This window comes from Rattus rattus, chromosome 2 (assembly GCF_011064425.1).
Source record: "Rattus rattus isolate New Zealand chromosome 2, Rrattus_CSIRO_v1, whole genome shotgun sequence".
NCBI lineage: Eukaryota > Metazoa > Chordata > Mammalia > Rodentia > Muridae > Rattus > Rattus rattus.
The window spans coordinates 173,062,461-173,086,666 of NC_046155.1; the positions used below are offsets into that span (position 1 = coordinate 173,062,461).

Below are 24,206 nucleotides of genomic sequence, written 5' to 3' on the forward strand. Positions count from 1 at the left end.
GTGTGATGGTGGGGAGGCAGGGCGGGCGGGTGGATTTCTGTGAGTTCAAGGCCAACCTGACCTACCTAGTAAGTTCTAGGTTAGCCAGGACTACAAAGAGAGAACCTGCCTCACAATAAAGAAACATACAAACAAATAAAAACAAAATCACCTAACCACGTCTAAAGCACTCAGTGCTGTCTCATAATAGTTCTGAATTTAGCCTCTCTCTCAATTTTACCCCTGCTAGATAGAGCACTGTGGTCATCTTTAATGCCGCCACCCCAGAGGGACCTCCTCTGACCACACCAGCTAAAGGAGATCTTTCCTTTATTTTCTTTAAGACATAAATATATATCTTATATTTGGTGTTATCAGAGGCCAGAGGAGGGTTGGATCCCCTGGAACTGGGTCCTCTATAGAATCAGCGAGCACTCTGTTCTCTAAGACTGGGTTTCTTTGTGTAGCTTTGGCTGTCCTGAAACCCGCTCTGTAGACCAGGCTGGCCTCAAACTCACAGATCACCTGGCTCTGACCCCTGAGTGTTGGGATTAAAGACTTGTGCCACCACCTGGCCTACAGCCAACACTCTTTACTGCTCAGCCATCTCTCCAGCTTTAGGCTTTATTTTTCTTTTCTCTCTCTCTCTCTCTCTCTCTCTCTCTCTCTCTCTCTCTCTCTCTCTGTGTTTGTGCGCACGCATGTTATACACATGTGTATGCAGGTGCACATATGGAGTCCAGAGGAACACAGTGTCTTGTCTTGGGGGTGAGGGAGACAAAATTAGATTGAGGTAGTTTAAGGCCCAGCTGCCCCTTCACAGCGTGGCCCCTGGAGGTAATGGACGTAGGGGTCACAGCACTGTTTCTGGAGTGCACAGAGCGAGATGGAGGGATATAAGGATCAGGTACCCTCCCACACAGAAGTCCTGACCAGGGATGGGGCAGCATTCTGACCCTCCTTCATCATGCCCAACACCCCTCACACCTTCACCACTCTGCCCCATTACCCTCAGACACAGCCCTCTCAACTTAACTGGGAGCTAAGAGAGGGGTCAGCAAGCTCCAGTGATCCTCCTGTCTCTACCCTCTCCCCAGAGAAACGAGGTTACAGTGCACATGGCCATGCCGAGCTTCTGACCATGCTGGGGATTTGAACTCAGGTCTCCATGCTTACACATGCTCTCCATACAGCGATCTCTCTAGCACCTCTCATTATTTCTTTCTAGCCATTTTCTGTATGACTTTTAAAGAAAACCTTAACTAGTGAATAGTAAATGACATTCATTCATTCGTTTGTTTATAGGCAGGGGCTTCCTATGTATCCCTGACCGTCCTGGAGCTCACTCTGTAGGTAACTCACAGAGATCTGCCTGCCTTTGCCTCTTGGGTCCTGGGATTTATAGTCTACACTTGGCCTTTTATTTATTTATTTATTTATTTTTAATCTAGTATGATATTTTAAGAAAATGTGTATATCCAATACAGCATCATTTCCAAGTTAAAAATGTGCTGAGGGGTTGGGGATTTAGCTTAGTGGTAGAGCGCTTGCCTAGCAAGTGCAAGGCCCTGTGGGTTCCGTCCCCAGCTCCGAAAAAAAAAGAAAAAAAAAATGTGCTGAGATCTTTTTGCTGCGGCCCCCTCTCCCGCTCATCCCCCCCCCCTTTAAATGGCTGGCTTAGTTCGTTAACCAGGAAGATGACAGAGCAAGGAGACAAGACTTAGGGGACCTGCACCTCCCTTCGGATCCTCCAGCCCCATGACCAAAGAAGGCCCCCCATGCCTTTGGCACTTACCTTTTCGGATCCATGCAAGAAGTCATTGAGGGCCTGAGGGTCACTGCAAGAGAGAGGGAAAAGAGACCTTAAGGAGCTAGGCTGAGGAGTAGAGGGAAGGGAGGGGTGTGGGAGACGGGCGTGGGTGGGTGGGGGGAGCCCGTTACTCACCAAATCACGTCTAGTAAGCATCTCCCATCCTCATCATCCATTTCCACTAGATGGGGTGGGGGTGGGAAGAGGGTGAGGGAGACACAATTAGATTGAGGCAGTCTACGGCCCAGCTGCCCCTTCATGGGGTGGCGCCTGGAGGTAGTGTGGGGGGGGTCTGAGCAACTGTTTCTGAAGTGCACAGAGCTAGGTGGAGGGGTACAAGAACCACCTCCCAGGTACCCTCCCACACAGAAGTCCTGACCAGGGACGGGGTAGCATTCTTACCCTCTGTCCTCGTGCCCAACACCCCCCACGTCTGACAGTGATGATGAAGGGGGTATCAACTGAGATGAAAAGGTCTCTTACACTAAGTGCTACAGAGAAGTCTAACTGAATAAACTATGGCACCCCCACTTTAAGGGTAGGAGTTGGAGGCACCAACTTCCAGCGAGTGGGCTGTACATGCACGAGTCCTAGGGAACACATGTGCTCCGGCCTCCAGGGTGCCATTCTACTTTGCGTTATACAGTCTAGTTCAGAGTCAAAACCCAAACTCACTGGGTGTTAAGATGGCCTGCACCTTTGATCCCAGCACTTGGAGGATGTCTGTGAGTTCAAGACCAGCCAGGCCTGCATGGTGAGACCCTGTCTCAAAAACAAAATAACCTGAACTGTTCTCTCAGGGTCTCTAGCTCACACCAGACTCCCACCAGGGAGGCTTCCGCTTGAGTTCGCCAGCCATGCCCCGAGCCTAAGCACGTCACGGCTCACTGTCCTGTTCTGACTACTGTCTGTGGCCCGTCGGGTGTGCTGGGGGCCTGTCCTGAGTATCAGTGGGAAAGAGCAAGGGAGGGAGGGTGGAATGAGAGAGTAAGAGAAAGGGTCGCCACACTCCTGGGTGAATCCCAAAGACCTACGCAGTGTGGGTCTCAGGCAAAGAAAGGTGACAGGCATGATGTATGGCAGAGGGGACTGAGGTAGCAGGAGCAGGGAGGGTCACAAGGCTGGACCAGAGAGGTGACAGTGTGGGGTTGGCCTCCACAGCTGAATGATGAGGATGCGGACGGCTAACGTTTGTCTGGAGCTGTCTGGCGCTCACCACTGGCTAGCATTATCAGAGCCCATGACAAAGGTTAGCGTGGTCAGCCCCCGGGAAGGGGAAGAGGTTGCTTTTTACCCCTGCACCCCAAAAGGAACGGATGCTGTCTGCATTTTCCCATCTGCCTCCCACCACACAGAATTCCTGCCTGCCAATCAGCCACCCAGTCCCTCAGAGCATCTAACCACATCCTCTCAGCCCTAAAACATTCCTCCAAAGGGCCTTCACATTCCACACTGTCCACCTTTTTTGAGACAGGGTCTCTCACTGGCCTGGAGCTTACCAATTAGGCTAGGTTAACCAGCGAGCTAATCCCAGGTATCCATGGTCTCCACCTCCCCAGTGCTGGGACACCATGCCCTGCTCTTTATATGGGTTCTGGGAATCCAATTCATGTCCTCACAATCACTTTACCAACTGAGCTATCTCCTCAGTGCCCACCTGACATTCTAAGCCTCTGTCCTCTCTCTCCCCTCTCCATCCTTCCAAATGTCCGTCCTCCTATCCAACTCTCCTAGTTACAGATCCATTTGATCGTCTAAGTGCCTCTCCGTTTCCACTCTTTTTAAATGCCTATGCACTCACTTTAGAAATGTCCAGGCAAACATACCCATTCTTCTTTCCCTTCTTCCAGTGCCTCAATCCACTGGCCTCATGTTGGTCTTTCTCTTGCAATACTGATACTGGATACGATGAGGACCACAATTCTCCTTTACCAACTGAAATAGCTTCCTGGCCTTTCCTTTCTTTGTCATTACTGTGGTTGCCGCAGGCCTCCTAGGTGCTCTGTAACTGAGCCACGCCCCCAGCCCCTCACTGGGGGATTCTAGGCAGGGGCTCCACCACTGAGCTACTCTCACATTGTCTCATTATAGAATATAAAGGAAAAGGCGAAGCTTGAGGGTCATCCTTCCTACGGCTGTACGTGGGGATGTAGGCTGGAGAGGAGGGACTGAAGAACACCGCTAAACCAGGTTCTGCAAGTCAGATGCCGTGGGCCCCACAAGTACCCAGAGGAACAGCTGCACCTTCAAGAGTAAACTGGGGGTCTTCCCTGGTTACCTGTGCTATGAACGAATCATGAAGGGAAGGATGGGGTGGCCACTCCAGGTCTATGCAGGGCCCCGGGCTGGGGACTTTGACAATGTCCTTTGTGGGGCCAGCTGTGGAAAGAAAGGAGAGAAGCTGTGAGTGAAGAAGGTCATGAGCTGGCAGAAGACACACATGGAGGGACAGAGGTGAGAGGGAGGGAGGAAGGGAAGAATCTGGAAGAGAGTGAGGACATCCCGGAAAGAGAGGGAGGCCTGGAAAGATAAGGGAGCATGTTTTTATAATCCTGACACTGGGGAGGCTGAGGCAGGAGGATGGAGAGTTATAGGTAAGCCTGGGCTACATAAGAAGATTCTGTTTTAAAACATCTTAAGAAGAAGCAAATGACCACTGCTACTAAAGTGAATTACAACTAAGAGCCATCATTAACTAGTTTACCTAACACAAAGACTAACCATGTAGCCCAGGCCGGGCTGAGACCCTCCTAACTCAGCTCCAGTGCCAGGATTACACTGTGTTCCACCAGGACAGCCCGGTTAGTAAGTGTTTAAAGTAAGAACAGAAAGAACGGGGAGGAGGAAAGATGGAAAACCACAAGTTCAAACTTACAATATTAGAAGAACAAGGTCTATGGTGTGCATATGCATACATACACCACAGTACACTACACCTAATCACTTACTGATACTTTAGTTTATATAAAATACCCAATTCCAGTTCTGCACTATTATTCTTTGTTCTAGGAACAGAACCCAGATAATTATGTTTGAAGCAAGGGATCACTTTACCACCGAGCCACACCCCAGCCCCTCACTGGGGATTCTAGGCAGGGGCTCTACCACTGAGTCACACCCCCAGCCTCTGACTGGGGGATTCTAGGCAGGGGCTCTACCACTGAGCCACGCCCCCAGCCCCTCACTGGGGGATTCTAGGCAGGGGCTCTACCACTGAGCCACGCCCCCAGCCCCTCACTGGGGGATTCTAGGCAGCTGCTTTTCCATTGAGCTATCACACCATCAGCCTTGTAGAACCTATTGTTTTTCTGGGTGGGTGGGTGGCGATAGGAAATAAGGGAAGAACATGCCCTCACTATGTAGCCCTGGCTGGCCTGGAATTCATAAAGGCCTGCCTCTGCTTCCAAAGGATGGAGATTAAAGGTGTGTACCACAACTTCTGGCCCTATGGACAGTTATTACTTGAAACAGGTGTGTCGTATTAAACAGCCACAACAGTCCCTGAAACATGGTGTCTGTGTCCTGGGGATAAAGGGTCTGGGTCCCACAGGCCTGTGGTCACAACTGCTCCATCAGTCGCTCAATACAGGGCCTTCGTTTCTGGCAAAGGCACCTTATCGTGGATGTACTGTTGTCCCTCATTGAGGTTACCAATGGAGCTCACCTCATACATTGACTCTCTCTGCCAGACACCCTACAGCCTCTGTGGCTGACAGACCCTACTAGTATCCAAGGGACACTTCAAACAAGAAAATCATCAGAAAATAAAGTATCTGGCCACACAGACAGACAGCCACAGTGACCCACAGCTGCAATCCCATCTCCTGGAATGCAGAAGCAGGAGGACGGTGGGTTTGATGCCAGCCTGGGCTACATAGCAGAACCCTGTCTCAAGAAACAAAATCACAGTGCTGAGATGGCGCAGTGGATAAAGCCTGGTGACCCAAGTTCAATCAAAGGGGACCCACATGCTAGAAGGAGAGAACCAACTCCCATAGGTTGTCCTGGGCCCTCAGCCTTCTCTCTAGGGCTTCGGAACTGGAGCTAACATGGCAGGAGAGTGAAGATGACAGCTCTGGCTAAGTCGCCTTCGAGTCACTCCCCACCCGATGGAGACACAGCAGCTGTCAAAGGCCCTGGAGCACAGGCCCTCTCCTCCTGGGTTCCAGGTATGCTGCCTGCGACCGATGGCAGGGGTCTGCAAGGCTTTCACAAGCTCCCACGGTGGCTCCACTATCACTGTCCCTACACCCTGCTTCTGGTTTGGCCCCAGCACTGCCAACAACGGTCTCCAAATGGGTTCCCAGAGGGTAGTTAAGGGGAAGCACTGAGTTCTCTGTGAAAACAGCTTTTTATGTTGTTGTCTTTACACTTCTGTAATTGGTGGAGGTGGGGTGTGTGTACACACTCGCCTACCACAGCATGTGTGGAGGTCAGAGGACAACATGTAGGAATCAGTTCTCTCCATCTACCATGCTGCTCCCACGATCAAACCCAGTCGCTCGGACTTGGGGACAAGCACCTTTACTTGATGAGTCTTTCTGCCACCCTGGTCGTGTGTGTGTGTGTGTGTGTGTGTGTGTGTGTGTGTGTGTGTGTGTGTGTGTGTGTGTGTGTGTGTGTGTATCTTTGTGTACAAATGTATATATACTTGATTATATTTTATATATATATACATACATATATGTATATGTATAATATGTAATTTTAGAGACAGGGCTTCTCTGTGTAGCCCTGGCTCTCCTGGAACTCACTTTGTAGACCAGGATGGCCTCAAAGTCAGAGATCAGCCTGCCTCTGCCTCCCAGTGCTGGAATTAAAGGCATGGCCACCATGAGCTGGCTCATTTTCTTTTTGTGAGTCAGGGTCTCATTTTTGTTGCCCTCGCCATCCTGACACTCACTGCACAGACCATGAGGCCCTTGAACTCACAGAACTGCCCCTGCCTCATGCGCCACCACCGGGCCTCCAACTCCTGGCAGTCCTCTGCTTCAGTCTCCTAAGTGCTGTGAGTACAAAAGTGTACCATCCCGCTGTATTCCCCAGGTTGGCCTCACTTTCCCGAATTCCGGCCACCATCCTGCCTCACAGAGCAGCCACATGGCACGTCTAACTGTTGGACTCCATTATTCTTGGATTTTCTTTGCAGTAGTCAGGTCTTTGTTTCACTTGAGACAGGGTCTCACTATGTAGCTCTGGCTATCCTGGAACTGACAGAGATCCACCTGCCTCTCCCTCACAAGTGCTGGGATTGAAGGCATGTGCCACCACACCTAGCTTTGCAGTAGTCATGTGAAGGAAGGAAGGAAGGAAGGAAGGAAGGTAGAGGAAGGAAGAGGTAGGGGACATGGAGGGAGGGAAGAAAGGGAGCTGGGGAAGAGAGCTCAGTTAGGAAAAGTGTGGCTTTGCAAGCATGAGGCCCTGAGTTTGATCACTAGCACCTATTCTACATAAAAGTCTGGGTGTGGTGTCATACATTTGTACCCTCAGCATGAGAGAGGCAGAGATAAAGGCTCTCTGGGGCTTGCTGGCCAGCTGGCTTCATGTGTTAGTGAGCTACAGGTTAGTGAGAAACTGTCTCAAGGAAGGGTGTTAGTATACGTTGTTCTCTGGTCTCCAACCACACAGAAAGCGAGAGGAAGCAAGAGAGACACGAGATGGAGGGCAGGGAGATTGCTCCCCAGTGAGGGGTTGGAGGTGGAGGTGTGGCTCAGGGGTACCCAGAATCCCCCAATGAGGAGATGAGGGTGTGGCTCAGTGGTAGAGACCCTCCCTGCCCAGAATCTCCCAGTGAGGGGCTGGGGGCGTGGCTCAGTGGTACAGCACCTGACTAGCATGCACAGGGATCCTGGGATGACCTCCAGAGAAAATACACAGCCAATAGCACACAAAAGGATGCCCAGCATGACTCATCATGGGGGAAATGCACTCAAAACCCCAAGGAAACAAAGCCCCACACCCCTCAGAGCAGCTACCATGAAGAAACTGGGAAGTAGCAAGTGTTGGCAGGGCTGTGGGAAACCGGAGCCCTTGCTCACTGCTGGAGGGAGTGCAACTCTGTTGGCTGCTGTGGTAGGGTTTGGCAGTTCCTCAGAACATTAAAAATAGCACTAGCAGTCAGCACAGTAACTCCACTTCTGGGTGTATGTGCAAAGAAATCAAAAGTCTTAAACAGGGATTGGTACACCAGAGTCCACCATAGTGTTTTCCGTAATAGCTCACAAGAAGTCACCTGAGTGGCCATGAATGGACAGATAGAAAAATCAGCTGAGGGCTGGAGAGATGGCTCAGCGGTTAAGAGCACTGACTGCTCTTCCAGAGGTCCTGAGTTCAATTCCCAGCAACCACGTGGTGGCTCACAACCATCTATAAATGGGATCTGATGCCCTCTTCTGTTGTGAGATAGCTACAGTGTGCTCGTATAAATAAAATAAATAAAAGAAAAACCAGCTGTTGTGTGTATCTGTATGATGGAACATTCAGGAAGCTCTAACATGAGCACACAGATCAGTTATCTTTAACCTGTGTGTGGGTCACGGCCCCTTTGGCAAACTTCTAGCTCCAAAAATACTTACATTACTATTCATAGCAGTAGCAAAATTACAGTTATGAAGTAGCAACGAAAATCCTTTTATGGTTCAGAGGTCACCACAGCATGAGGAGCTGTATTAAAAGGGCATGGTAATAGGAAGGTTGAGAACCACTGTCACAGACAGTTCCTGAGTTTGGAAAGCTGAAAAGAGGTACAGGAGCTGGCATGGTGGCTCTTGCCTATAGTCTCAGCCCTTAGATGGCAGGGAGATCAGGAGTTCAAGCTCATCCTCAGACACATAGTGAGGTCAAGGCTCCCCTAGACTGCACAGGGCCTGCTTCAGAAAAAAAAAAAAAGGCCAGCAAGAGGGCTCAGTGAATAAAGTCACCCACCACGAAACTGGGCAACCCCTCTACAAGTGCATACACAGAGATAAATCAGACTGAGGCTGGAGAGATGGCTCAGCGGTCAAGAGCACGGACTGCTCTTCCAAATGACCATGGTTCAACTCCCAGCACCCATGCTGCAGCTGACAACCCCATGTAACTCCAGGCTGGCCCCACTCCAGCCTTTCATGCATGTGGTGCGCAGACATACACACAGGCAAGACACTTACACATGTAAAATGTAAAAATAAGATGAATAAAAATGTAATCATCCTCAACCCCCCCAAAAAAGGAAGACAAAACCCACAATAGGATCGGCTAGCCCACGTCTGATGGCCTCCCCTCCCTCTCACTGCTACAAGTGGGCTTCACCAGGGAAGGGGTGTCACCCGCTTCGTGTCGAGATCCCTGAATCCGACGACGTGTGGTGGTAGAAAGAGGCTCAAGACAGTGAATAAATGAATCCACGGTGGACATTAAATAAACAAGTCCGTTCTTTTGTTCAAAGAGCAACCATTAAATGCCTCTTGTAAACAGAGAGCAGTAAAGCCGCCTGAGAAGTCAGTGGCTGTGGCAGGGAGGGGCACATGGCCAGCGGTTCTCAGCCAGGGACAGCCCTTCCCTGCTCAGCCCATCTGCTTGAAACCTTGAAAAAGCAGCTGAGCCGTACAATGTACGCAAAGCTATCGACCCCAAATAGCAGCACCCACTGAAAGACCTGCCATGGAAGCCAGGCGCGTGAGCTGAGTGACACAGATGGAACCCACAGCGCCGTGGCTCTGCCTCAGTCTCAGGACAGAGTGGACATGGGACAAAGTCACTGCCAATCCATGCTGGTGGTGCACAGGGCAGCTGAACCTCTGACGCTGTAACTGCAGAGACCCGAGGCTCACTCATTCCTATACCTCTATCTACTGAGGCTGACTGATATATATCTAGGGCCCACTCACTACTGCTGCTCTCTCTGTTAGTGACTGGGTCCCAGGTCTCACTTGTTCCTCTCCCAATCAAAGCTGACAGATACACCACTGAGCCCACACTGCCCAAGGGTGTCCTGGGCATCAGGCCTAGTCCGACCCCTGTCCTCACAGAGTGACAGTTACAAAGGAACAAAACTGAGTCATGCTTTCCAGTAAAAGAATAGTGACACACGGGGGTGAGGACACTGGGTCCTAACCACATTGTGGGGGCCAGAACTTGAACTCAGACCCCATGACTCTAAAGCTCTGATTCTTCCCCAGCAGGCCTGCCAACTGCAAGCAGTCTGGGAGGAAAGCAGTAACAGGGTGTCCTTCCAGAAAGCCCTGAGGATCCCTCCTCCACCAGGAATGCAACTGAAGTTTTGCATTGTCATGGGGAGTTGCAGGGGAGCCAGCCTTCTAGCGGGATCGGAATTCGAAGGCTCCAGTAAACATAAAAAGAATGGCTACTGGTCATTTCCCGGAATGATGCTAGCGACCCTTACGTCCACTACAAGGAATGCACAGAACAACATCACAGCTGCTGGAAGTTCACCTGGTGCTTCCCACCACCAGCACCCCAAGCACCCCCACTCCTCCTCACTTCCTCCTCCCTGGCTTTCTCACTCACACAAGCCTGCCTGCTGCTCCACGGCTGGCTCCAGCAACAAAGACCTTTGTGAACTGCCATTCACACCTCTTACCAGGGTCACACCTCAGACTGTTGGGAAAGCACAGTAGCAGGCTTGGTTTAAAACAAACAAATGGATTGGTGTGGTGCACCTCCTGGCACTCTGGAGGCTGAGGCAGGAGAATTGCTGGTTCAAGGAGGCCTTCATAAGTATAATTTGCCCAACCTCCTCCCCTCCAAAAAAGACAGACAGACAGACAGACCCACCCCTCGGGAGGGAACACACACACACACACACACACACACACACACAGAGAGAGAGAGAGAGAGAGAGAGAGAGAGAGAGAGAGAGAGAGAGAGAACGAACACAGAATGGAAAAACTCAAAAGCACACTGGTCCCGTGTGTACTCACCATGTGTATTTGTATTCTGGGTCACATGAGGCATAGCTGGGGGCATACTATCTCCTTTATGATCACTCTTGGCTTCCCCTGAAGCTACAGCAGCCATGGCACCGTACAGTACACACTAAAGTGTACAGGCTTGGCTTCCGTAAGACCGTGGAAGTCACAGAACAAGTTCTTCTAGTAAACAAGGAGCTCAGTTTCCAGCTTGAATGGAGTTGACTTGACTAGAGTTGTGACAGCTATTCTGTCACCGTGAAGTAAAGAATCTGAGGCTGGAAAACCCACCTGAAGGTATGTGGCAAGGAGAAAGACAGGTTTGGGGCTGGTGAGGTAGCTCTGGATGTGAAGGGGTTTCCCTGTCAACAAAGCCCTGAGAGCTGCCTTCTGGCTGCCACACTTGTACTGTGATATTTGCTCACCCTCCCCACACATAATACATTTAAAAATGTAATTAAAAAAAAAAAAGAAAACAAGACTGGATTAAATAATTCCTGAAGGGCCGCTTGACTCCAAACAGCTACTTATCTGTAGAACTAGAGTTTCATTTTGTAGCTCACGCTGACCTTGAATTCATGATCCTCCTGCCTCAACCTCTCTCAGGTGTTAGGATTACAGGGATGCCTCTCCAAACCCAGCTATCCTTTGTGAATTACAGTCCCCATCTTTACCCTTCAGTTGGAAGACAGAGCCATCAGAGTGACTTGGCCTTCCACCATGTTGGACAACTGAGAGACACAGCAGCACACGATACACACAACTGTCTAAATTCAAACTCTAATGCAAGTCCTCAGGAACAGGAACACAAGCACCTCCTAAGTCCCTTCCTCATGCCAGTAAGCCAGCCTGGCCCAAGCCCAGGCCCCAGTAAGGGGGGTTGAAAGCCTCAGGCAGTGGATGTGGCCCAGGCTCCTTCCATGTGTCTTTGGACCCCGCCATTTCTCAGTTCTCTTCCCCATCAGAGATAGAACGTGGCCTGGGGCCCCATACTGTTTTTTTGTTTGTTTGTTTTGTTTTTTTCTCTTCAGTCCTTTACTAAGACAGTCTTGTGTAGGCCAGGCTAGCCTCAAACTTGCTATGTAGCCGAGGATGTCCCCAAACTCCCGATCCTGTTCCCTTCATCATCAACTGCTGTCTTGTGCCATCATATACAGTATTTATTTTTTTGAGGATGGGTGGGTGGGTGTTTTCAAGACAGGGTCTCTCTGGGTAGCCTTGGCTGTCCTGGAACTCACTGTAGATCAGGGTGGCCTGAAACTCACAGAGATAGACCTGCCTTTGCTTCCAAAGCACTGGGATTAAAGGTGTGTGCCACTGCTGCTTGGCTAATTTTTGCTTTAAATCATAATAGTTGTATTTATTAGAATGCCACTGAATATTATTGTGTTGTACAGTTTATATATTACATATCTAGTGCACAGCAAACTTAAAATATATATACATATATACAAACACACATGCACATATTCCCTTGTATACAGTTGTACGTGTTGAGTGTACACAGCTCAGGTTGTGCTTGGACATGATGGCATCTGCCTATAAAAAGAAGCCTCTTTTCTTAATTCATACAAAGAAGAGTCCATCAGCGATTGCCTAGAATCCCTGAATGTATGGCTCAGTGGTAGAGCCCCTGTCTAAACTCCCCCAGTGAGGGGCTGGGGGCGTGGCTCAGTGGTAGAGCCCCTGCCTAGAATCCCCCAGTGAGGGGCTGGGGGTGTGGCTCAGTGGCAGAGCCTCTGCCTAGAATCCCCCAGTGAGGGGCTGGGGGCGTGGCCCAGTGGTAGAGCCCCTGCCTAGAATCCCCCAGTGAGGGGCTGGGGGCGTGGCCCAGTGGTAGAGCCCCTGCCTAGAATCCCCCAGTGAGGGGCTTGGTGGCAGAACACCTGCTTAACAAGGACAATTCCCTGGGTTTCATCCCTAGCTTAGCCAGTAAACAAGAAAGCCACAACCTGGAAACTGTCTATCACCTGTCTTAGCACCAAGCTCAGGCATGGGATGGCACTGCTCTGACAATCAGGGAATGATGCATTTCTGCCACAGGAAGCAACATGGATGGACCTGACATGAACTGGCACCAAGAAAGCCAGACCAGAGTTGACACGGCCATTTGTAACAATCTCTAGAACTGGGGGAAAACCAAAGGTGTGCAAGTCTCAAGGCAGGAGATGGAAGACGACCATAGGGAGCCCTCAGGAATTCTTCTAGAGTGATGCCGATGCTGGGTGAGCCTCTGTGATGCTCACTTACGTAACAATGTTCACCAAGCCATTCTTCAAAAGGCTGTGTGTCTTACTGCTTAAATAGTGAACCAAGTATGGCTGGCTTTGAAAAACACCTTGTGGAGTCAAGCGTGGTGCTGTTGTAATCTAAACCAATCTACTTAGGAGGCCGAGGCAGAAGGATCACATAGTCAAAGCCAACTTGATCTATATAACAGGTTTGAAGCCTGAGCTCCATAGCAAGACATCATCTTAAAAGGAGAAACCTATGTCCACACAAAAATGTGTACACGTGTCTGGAGCACCTTGTTCATGGGAGTCAGAGGTGGAAACAAATCATGAGCCAATCAGCAGATGGATCAGCCCCATGAAGGTCCATATAGAGTCACCATGCAGGACGGCCAGGACACAAGGTGGCACAGGCACCAGGAAACAGGAAGTCAAACAGAGGACAGACCCAAAGGCCAGCAGATCACGGCACTGGGATGAAGTGTTCTGGGTCCAGACACAGAAAGCAGGTTAGTGGCAGCCAGGAACCCTACTGATAGCAGGGCTGGGAGCTCACAGCCATGGGGTGTTTTGAGAGCAATAAAACTCTTAAAGCAACTGTGGTTGAAATTACACTTCTCTGCCAATGCCTGAAGGCAACTTTTATTTATTTTATTACTTTATATTGATGAAGAGGATAATGTGTACCACACGTGGAGTCACAGGACACTGCGTGAGTCAGTTTTCTCTTCCAGTATATGGGTTCCAGGGATTAAGCACAGGTCATCAGGCTTGGTGACTTGGTGACAAGTGTCTTCTTCTCACTCCCTGGTGCGCTCTGACCTCCACATGGGGACTCCATGCCTCTACACTTACACACTAAATAAATGCAATTTCGACCATTTTTTAAGGCGTGAAGAAGCCCTGGGGAGATGGTTCAACAGCTAACATCTGATGAACTTATAGAATGCCCCATTTCATTTCTCAGCACTCACAGCCAGAGCTCACAACTGCCTGTAATTACAGCTCCAAAGGATAGAACATGACCTTTAACTACCCCAACACCCATGGTCATGTGCACCCTCCCACCACAGACACATATGTATACATATAAGTTAACGATTTGTTTAAATCTTTAAAACTGTGGATGAAGAGCTGATTATGGTGGAACATGCCTTTAATCCCAGCACTCGGAAGCAGAGGCAGGCAGATCTCTGTGAGTTCCAGGACCTACAGAACAAGTGAGTCCAGGAAAGCCAGGGCTGCACAGGGACACTCGGTCTCAAACAAACAAACAAACAAACAAACAAACAAACAAACAGTGAAAGAGGCAGAAGAATGTGGACTGTGAATGGCTTTGTATATGTAAAGAGCATTGGGAGGGAAAGGCCCTGCTACTCCACACACTAATTAACTACACGGGGGCCTGAGGCCTTACCAGAGACAAGGAAAGAGATTGAAGCATTTTCTGACTTTTGGTAAACACTAAAACGGCTGGATCAGCTTGGGTGGGGGTGCTTAACATTATTCAAATTTTGTGGTCACGTGAGCATACTAGGCAAAGCAAAGATGATTATTATCAATGCTTGTACTGAAGGAGCCAAAGCTACCAATATAGTTAGGCACTGGCTCTACCACTGAGCCTCGTCCCCAGTCCCTCACTGGGGGATTCTAGGCAGGGGCTCTACCACTGAGCCACGTCCCTGGCCTCTCACTAGGGCATTCTAGGCAGGGGCTCTATCACTGAGCCAGGCCCCCGGCCCCTCCTTGGGCTCATGACCTGGGCTCTAAGTTCTTGCAGTGTTCCTCATACCCAAACCTCCAATGTCAAGCAATCTCATGTGAGCATGTAATTAATATATGAATTGATGCTCCACAGAAGGCAGCCAGCATGCAGGGAAGCAAGGTACTGTTTTCATGTCCTAGAAAAGCACCAGTACCTATGGCAAAGAAAACACTGCTGCCTTACCTCATGGCATGTATTAGTCTGGTTCTTGTTACCATAATGAAATACCTGAGGCAGGTCACTTTAGAGAAAAAAACGGTAGACTGATTTAGCTCAGAGCAGTGTTGAAGCTGCAAGGCTAAAGAACATGGTTCTGGAGAGGGTTGTGCACACTAGGCAAACACTAACAATTGAGCTACTTCCTCCCAGCACCCCCACCCCCGCCAAAGTCAGAGTTTCATGTAACTCTAGCTGATCTTGAACTCTGAGCTTCTAGCCTTTTCCAAAGTGCTGAGATTACAGGCACGTGCCACCAAGCCAAGTTTCTGTTTCCTTATGCAACTACAGCACAAGCTGCAGGAGAGGCTCATGTCCCAGCCCTGATCTCGGCTAATCACCTCTAAACAGCTGGGTTTAGCCTCCATCCTCCTAATTCTATTATCTTAAGACTCGGCGGTGAAACTCCCAGATGGGTTCCTACGGGTCAGACCTCGGCTTGGCCCAGTCCTGGTTTTTGAGTGTTTCATTCTGGCGACTTCTGGGTCATACTGTCAACTTTAATTAGAGCCACAAAAAGGAGTCAGAGGGGGAAGGAACAGTCTAAAGAGAAGACATGAGGGAGGGGGAGGCCACGTGGGCAGAAAGAAAAAAGTTGCACAAGGTCTCTTATAAGCAGAACCTCGATTTAAGCATTTCTTTGTGAAATGAAGCAGAGTTTGGGGATGAGGAGGGAGCATTGAATCGGGAAGGATAAAGGAAGGCATAAGGTCGCTTATTCAACGCCACTGTGGGACTCACTGTTTTGTACAGTTAATTTAAGAAGTCATTATGAAGCTAGATGGATCAGCAGTTAGAGCACTGGCTGCTCTTCCAGAAAACCTGTGTTTGATTCCCAACACCCATACGGTGGCTCAACCACCAGGAACTCCCGTTCTAGGGTATCTGATGTCCTATTCTGACCACCGCGGCCACCAGGCATCCGCACAATGCTTACACATACGTGTGGGTAAAACACTTACACGTAAAATGAAAATTAAGTAAATCTTTTTAACAAAACCATTTAAAAAAATAACACAAGGTCCGTAACAGTATCCACAAAGAAATCGAAGAATTACGGCTAGTAGGATTACAGTGGATTAATTAATTAATTAATTAATTGGTGAATTGCAGCACTCACCACAGAAGCCTGACCCCTGGACTAGAGGGAGGAAGGTAACAATGGACTACATAAAGTGACACACATACCCATGCACGTAAACACACAACAGCTGTGATGCTGGGAATTGAACTTGGGGACTTATGCATGCTAGGCAGTCACTCTAGACCCTAGACCACATAGTTTTGGTATGATGTAATGAACAGGCAGTTAGCCCATGTATCTGCCTCTCCAAACCTATGTCACCACATCTAGTCAGGACAAAACATCAGATATTCTTACTGGGTCCATTCTACTAAGGTGCCATGGGGTGCTCCTTAAAGTCACCAGTCATCAAATATGGACATGATAAGAAAGAAAGATGGTAGACAGGTTAACTAAATGTAAGGAGTGTCCTAAATAACTCAATCCATGAATAAGAAAAAAAACACATGAGTGGCAGATATGGTGGCTGAGGTCTGAGCCTTGAATGGCTAAGCAGGAGGATGGTGAAGAGTTCAAGGTCAGCCTGGGATATACAGGGAGAACCTTTCTCTGAAGACCAAAGGCTGTGGCTATGACTCAGTAGTAGAGCCCCTGCCTAGAAAACCCCAGTGAGAGGCTGGGGGCGTGGCTCAGTGGCATAGGGCTTGCCCAGCACATTCAGGGACCTGAGTCTCATCTCAAGTACAGAAAAAAACAAAAGCAACAGACCCCTCAGTCTACAGAACCAAACGAGAAAGAACTCTGTTGCCATCAGGCTCTGACTGTCTGCTTCCCTGGACAGTTGCTCTCTAGGGCTCAGGTGCCCCCTACACCACAACTCTGGGATGGAAGCCACGGTCCTACCGTAGCACAACCCTGTTGTGTCCCATCCTCTGCCACCTCGTTCTCCTACACAAGACACAGGAAGAAGCCAGGTTGGCTCACGTTTGTCAGCCAGCACCCTTCCTTGATTCCTAACCTCAGTGTAAACCTCAGGTTCTTACACAGCAGCCAATTCGAAATGGTCTGCCTGGTCCCTTCTCTTCCACCACCCGCCCCCCAGCATACTGGCTTGTTCAGTTTTCCTCCCATGTGCAGGGCCAGAGTCTATCTCAGGACGTTTGCACGTGACTGCTCCTACTTCCTCCAATGCTTAGCCCTTCCTCCTCTTTCCCAGCTGTCACCAGGTCAGCATCTAGACTGGCAAGCCATCTTCATGACATATGCTCCTTGCAATGGTTATTCCTGATTGTCAACCTGACTACATCTGGAATAAACTGAAATCCAGAATTGGAGGGCTCACCTGTGATCCTGATCCTGAGGCTGGAAGACACAAGTTTCTGATTTGGATGGTCACATGGAGATCTTGAGGCATAGTGGCTATAAAAAGTTTAGGCCCAGGCTAAGGTAGTGCCTGCCTTTAAATCCCAGGAGACTAAGGCAAGGAAATCTCTGAGTTCAAGGTCAGAACATTCAAGTCCCAGATCCAGGCGTGAGGGCACACACCTTTAATCTGGGCCACACCTTTTGCTGGAGACCTACATAAGGACATTGGAAGAAGGAAGACTCATTCTTCTTCACCTGCTGTACTTACCGCCAGCACATCTGTTGGAACCTACTTCTACAGAAGACCATCTCAAACAACTAGACCTCGTGGGACTGAGCAACAACTAGATTCCTGGTCTTCCTGTCCACAGCTGCCCATTACTGGGTGAGTTGGACTACAGACTGTTAATCATAATAAATTCCCTCAATACATCCCATCTGTTCTGTGACTCTATAGAGAACCCTGATCAGTATGCCCTCCCCCTTCCTAATATGCTTTTCTCCAAAAAGGGTGGATAACACGTCATAAATATGATTTCTCTGAGCTCCTGCCTGTCTCCCTTGAGAGGAACTCTGGGCCAGTATTCTTCTGGGCACTTTGTGTGAACACTAACTGGATGATGGAGGGCTATGCTGTGATGGTTTGCACAAGTTTGGCCCTGGGAGGGGCACTATTAGAAGGTGTGGCCTAGTTGAAGGAAGTGTGTCACTGTGGGCGTGGGCTTGGAGACCCTCCTCCTAGCTGCCTGAGGATGCTCAGTCTGTTCCTGACTTCCTTCGGGTGAAGATGTAGAACTCAGCTCTTCCTGAACCATGCCTGCCTGGATGCTGTCATGCTCCCGTCTTGATGATGATGATGATGGACTGAACCTCTGAACCTAGAAGCTAGCCCCAATTAGATGTTGTCCTTTATAAAACCCTGGACGTGACCATCATCACTACAGAGCAAGCTTCAGGTCAGCCCAGAATACCTGTGACTCTTAACCTCAACAAAACAAAGTGAGCTGGAAAGTGTGGAGACATACCCACTATGGGTCAATACCAGGGAGCAGGGACTCCACGCCTACCACTCACCCAATGAGATCTCATGTATCATCACCGCAGGGCAGGGCCCCAGGGATCTGGAAGGGGGTATCTTGCCCACAGGCAACAGGGAACACAGTGGGACTGCCATGCTCATTCACAAAGAAGGTTCAAGAATGTACAGTGAGAACCAAGCGTGGACCAGGCGGGCAGATACTCCTGATGTTAATTTCACCTTCTGGAATAAGGGGGAGATGTGGACCCTAAAATACATTCCAGAACGTTCCCAACAGCATACAACCCATATGCCCTCCAACAGGAGAAGGCATGAGTAACCGAGAGGTCAGCAAGTTGAGCTCCCATTCACGGTCAGTGGGAATATAAGCTGGTCAGCCGTGGGAAGTCATCTGGAAGTTGGCTGTTAAGGGAATGGTGAGCTGGCCTCTGTCCGTTCTTACATGAACAGCAGAGATGAAAGCACATGCTCATGGAAGAACCCAGACATACTCATAGAACTCAAAGGAGAATCAACCCAAACCTCTACCAACCATGAGTGGGTAACCAGCCACTCACCCACAGAAAGGAGGTCTGATAAATGTTACGACACGGAGACGACCGACAGACCAGAATGATTACTGAGCCTGTCATCCGGCTACTCAGGCCTTAAAATCAAGGCCTGCCTGCGACACAGTGAATTTGAGTCAGCCTGACTAACATAGTAAGATGTCAAAAATAAAAAGACTTTTTAAAAGTGAGGAGCTTTGGACACAGCTCAATAGTAGGGTACTCAACTACTATGATTCCCCAGAGGGCTGGGGGCGTGGCTCAGTGGCAGAGCCCCTGCCTACCATACAACGAAGGCCCTGGTTTTACTCCCCAGTTAAATGGGAAACCCCTAAACATTGTGAGGGTGTGCTACCATTCAACATGTGGCATAGGTTACTATAGGCAGCAAGGGCGTGCACACTTTTCAGGGGTCAGTGTGGACACAGAATGGGGAGGTGGGCAGCTAAGGGCCATGAGTATCTTCCTGGGGAAATGAAAATTATTCTAAAATTTCTTTTTCAGGGTGAAAAGGGCTCGGCTAATGTGGGGACTGTATGCTTGGATGGGTGGGTTGTAGATATGCAAATGCACCTCAATTAAACCCTGTCACAGGGAGCAATCATGCAGAACTACTGTGTCACTGCGAGAGTGCATAGCTCTGACTGAATTTACTTTTGCTAAACTTTCTCTATTACAGTTCTTGACTTATTTTGTGTTGTGGAGAATTGGGTGCAGTGATCAGAGGACAACTTGCAGGACCAGGTCCTCTCTTTCCACTCTGTGGATCTCTAAGAGCAGGAATCAGGCCGTGAGTCTTGGTGGCAGGCCCGCCGAGCCAACTCGCCAGCTCTGAAGTTATTTTTCACCATTAAAAAAAAAGAAGAAAAGAAAAGAAGGAAGGAAGGAGGAAAGCAAGCAAGCAGACAGGCACAGAGAGATGGCTTCGCAGTTAAGGGCATATTCCGATGGACAGAATTTCAGTTTCAGCACCCACTCCAGTTCCACTGGCATCCAGTGCCTCTGGCCTCTGTAGGCGCCCACACTCATGGCGCACGTGCACGCACACACACTTTTAAAATGCTATTAAACAATATGGAAAAAACCCAATGCATCTGGCCACACCAAGTTATGATTTATGCTATTTTTAAAGACTAAAAATGGAGGTGATGACACTTGGAAGGCTGAGACAGGAGGGTTGCAATGAGTTTGGTAGGAGCCTGGATTACAGAATGAATACAGATCAGTCTGGGCCATATAAAACCACATATATTTAATATTTTAAATAATAATAAATTTGAGAAAAAAACCCACAAGAACAAAAATGGAGGTGAACTTCTCTAAGCCTGCCCTGGGTCACAGCAGGCTCTCTCAGGTTAGTTTTTCCTCATCCCCCTTTGCAGAACAGCACCCTTTTCTTCCTTGAAACCATTTCTTCAGTCAGCCAAAAGTCAAAAATATGCTAAGTCTACATTTCTCCAGACCTTCTGCCTCTGCATGGGTTCCCCAGCCTCTCTGCCTAATTCTCACAGGAATGTAAATAGAAGCTGAGTCCCCTCTGAGTGGCTTAGAGTTATCTCAGGGCTCCAGTCAACATCACAGGAAATGTAATGTCCTCCTGTGGCCCACAAGGCCCCATTCGAACACCAATTCGGACACTCACCATGGAACCCTGCAGCCTCCTTGCTGACAGGCAAATAGGCCAGCCTTTAACTGCCACAGGACCTTTGCACTGGCTGTTTTCCCCCAAGACCACACAACTTACCCCTTCACCATCTTCAGGTTTGGGATCACATGCCACCTCTTCTCTGAGATCATCTCTGACCTCACTCTCTACCTTTCATTCTTCTTATGTTGAATGCTCACCGTCTAATCTACTAAATACCTGACTGACCTTTCTTGTTAATTGTCTGTATCCAGACGCCTGGGAAATACTTTCTGAACCCTGGGTTAACTGTATAGCTCTTCAGACTGCACACAGCAGAACTCTAGAGTGGGGCTTTCCCACCTCAGGGCACTGCAGGTGCATAAAGTGATGACCACGATTTGTTTTTTTCTGTTTGTGTGGCTTTGTCTTTTGAGACAGGGTCTCTCTCTCTAGCCCCAGCTAGCCTGGAACTCGCAGAGATCCACTTGCCTTTGCTTCCTGAGTGCTGGGATGAAAGGCACATTCCTCTATGCCTAGACAAATTCTTTAAACTTTTAATTCCAGCCAGAGCTCGGGTGGCAGAGGCAGGTAGATCTGAGTTTGAAGCTAGCCTGGTCTACAGAGTGAGTTCTAGGACAACCAAGGCTATGCAGGGAAACCCTGCCTCAAAAAACCAAACCAAACCAAACCAACCAACCAAAGAAACAAAGTTAGTCAGACAGACAGACCTACAGGGCTAGCCTTGAGTTTGCTTTATGTAGGAGAAGATGAGCGAGCTCCAGCACGAGTACGCTGTTTTATGTGGTGTTGAGGTCAAACCCAGGGATTCCAGAACGCTAGGCAAGTTCTCCACCAAATGGGCCCACAGTCGAGCCTATAAACAGACTGCTAGTTCCCCAGAGCTGAAGGGGAAGCTGGGAGAGCACCTCAGACTGAAGACCCCCGAAGGAGACAAAGTCCATGAGAAGCATTGTGTGGCGTGTGTCACAGCCTGCAGCCCTCATGACCCAGGACAGCAGGCGCACATAGCAGGCATGGAGATGCAGTTAAGAGGAGGGAGATTCCAAAGTTACCCTGGCCCACATGAGACCCTGTCTCAAAAACATCCAAAAGCTGGGTGGTGCTGGTGCATGCTTTTAATCCCAACACCCGGGAGGCCAGCATGGTCTACAGAGCTAGTGCCAGGACAGCCAGGGCTACACAGAGAAACCCCATCTCGAACTGCATCCCTACCCCTCAAAAAAACCACACCCAAAATCAAGAAGGGATTGGTTTTCTGTCAATCAGCCACAGTTTACAGCTAACCTGGTAATAATCGCCTGTTGGAGATATTTTCTTCTACTTTTCTAGAAATACAAAATCATTTTAACATGCACATGTCAGCTAGCTCAGCTGTGGGACCACACACCCTGAGTTTACTCTGTCCTACGCCTGCTTTCTGTGCAAACTGGAGCGAATGGCCTTCCCTTCTCTGCGTTCAGTTTCTATGTCCGTCATACAAATACCTTCTGAGGAAGGTTCTAGACACTTCAATAGTCTCCAGGGACTGGGGATATGGTTTAGTGGATAAGATACTTGCCATGTATGCCTGAGAATCTGAGGTCTAGCTCAGTACCAATCTGATGGAAGGGGAGTTGCGTAACCAACTCCCACAAGTCCTCTGAACTTCATACTCATGCATGCACACAGGCGGGCGCGCGCGCGCGCGCGCACACACACACACACACACACACACACACACACACACACACACACACAAAGTCGCTAGGCATGGTAGCGTATACCTTTAACGCAAGCCCTGAGGAGGAAGAGGCAAGCAGATCTCTGTGAGTTCAAAGCCAGCCTGGTTTATAGAGTGAGTTAGAGTGAGTTCTAGGTCAGCCAGGGAAACATAGAGAGACCCTGCCTCAAAAAAACAAAAACAAAGCAAAACATATAAAATGTAAATAAACAAAAAAATCTTAAATAAATAGAGCTGAGAGCAGTTGAGTAAGACACCGGAGGTTGCCCTCTGGCCTTTACACACAGGAGGGCAGTGCCAGAATGCCAATCCTGATGCCAGCCTGGCCGCTTTCTGACTACTCCTCAAGGCAGCTCCTGTCACACTCCCTGCCACAGGGCCTTTGGTATTACCAGTCTCTGTGCACAACTCCCTTCCTGTTTAAATATACAGGGCATGCTTCCTCATTTCCTTGAACATCTTTGCTCAAACATGATCTTCCCAGTTTCCACTTCCATAATAGAAACACACCCACAAAAGTTAAACAACATTATTCCTGAAAACCCAACACAGAAAAGAGCCCGACTCTCCTCCACTAAGAACCAGGGAATCACACAACCCATCCCATGGGACTATTCAGGCGGAAAATGATCTGTGGCTAGCACACCTGGACCTCAACCATATGACACTGTATCAAAGACTGCCAGTTACATTGTGTTATTTATCTGAAGTACACAGAGAAAGGCAGTGCTGACACACACAGGGCTGTCAGAGAAGGGGCAGGGAGACAGAGGAAGTAAGCATTATCGGGTCTAGAGTTTCCCTTTCAGGTGATGAGAGGTTCCTGCACCGGTGAGTAGGATGATTGTGCAAGAATATGGAGAGGGAAGTCGCATAACTGTGTGCTTTACACACGTTTTATGGTAGGCAAATTAGGGCTAAATAAAGCTTTCCACAGCGGGGGTTGGTTTTCAGAGACAGGATCTCACTAGGTGGCACAGGCTAGCCTTGAACTTGTGGTATTCTTCCTGCCTCTGCCCACAGAGCACTGGTGGGATTGTAGGCATGAAATAAAATTATTTAAAAAATTTAAAGCCAGGAGTGGTAACTGAGCTGGTTTTTTTGGGCAAACCTGGGCTAAGAATGAGAACCTACTTCAAAAAAACATAACGGGGTTGGGGATTTAGCTAAGTGGTAGAGCGCTTGCCTAGGAAGCGAAAGGCCCTGGGTTCGGTCCCCAGCTCCGAAAAAAAGAACCAAAAAAAAAAAAACAAAAACAAAAAAACATAACAACAACAACAAAAAAACCCAAAACAACAACAACAAAAAAAAACCAAATTCCATTTTAAGTGAGGGATCTGGGGCAGTAGCTAACTTAGGAGAATGCATGGCTGGCATGCACAAAAGCCCAGGATCCACCCCCTGTATAGTGTAAATCAGGCCAATAATCCCAGAACTCAAGGGGGATGAATGAGTTTGAGGTTATTTTCTCGTTTAGAAGTTCAAGACCAGCCTGGGCTAAATGAGACACAATTGCAAAACCAAATAAGAGTTTACAGACCAAAGAATGATAATACACAACCACAGTTGTTAGGAGACCCTACGTGTGTGTGTAGGCCCTGGATTAGGCACAAACCACACCCAAACACCAGTTTTAGCAGAGATTCAGAGATTCTTTATTAAGTTAAAGTGCCTGCTTTCTGACTTAGTCAGAGCAAAAACAGCAGCCAATGACCTTGCAGGTACAATGTTTAAGAAGAGAAGGGGAGGTCTGTGCTAGAATAGGTTAGGATAGGGTGGTATGTTTTGATTGAACCAGTGTGGCCTTTTGATTGCTGGACTTCAGTACTTCTTTGGTAGCTGGACCTTGGTAGCCTCAGGAGGAGGAAGTGGCCAAATAAGGAAATAGACCTCGATGGCTAGCTTTAAGAATGTCATCTAATGGTTTTAAACAAGGCAGAGGGAATGGGGGA

At 48.8% G+C, this 24,206-nt stretch overlaps 1 protein-coding gene across 1 annotated transcript in view; it reads right to left on the minus strand.

Annotated features, from left to right (window-relative positions):
- Positions 1–24,206, minus strand: part of Bicra (BRD4 interacting chromatin remodeling complex associated protein) — a 73,672-nt gene that overhangs the window by 22,604 nt on the left and 26,862 nt on the right. The window contains 3 exon segments of the mRNA XM_032894415.1: positions 1,775–1,817; positions 1,925–1,970; positions 4,068–4,168. Coding sequence (XP_032750306.1) covers positions 1,775–1,817; positions 1,925–1,965 — 84 coding nt within the window. The 5' untranslated portion in view covers positions 1,966–1,970; positions 4,068–4,168.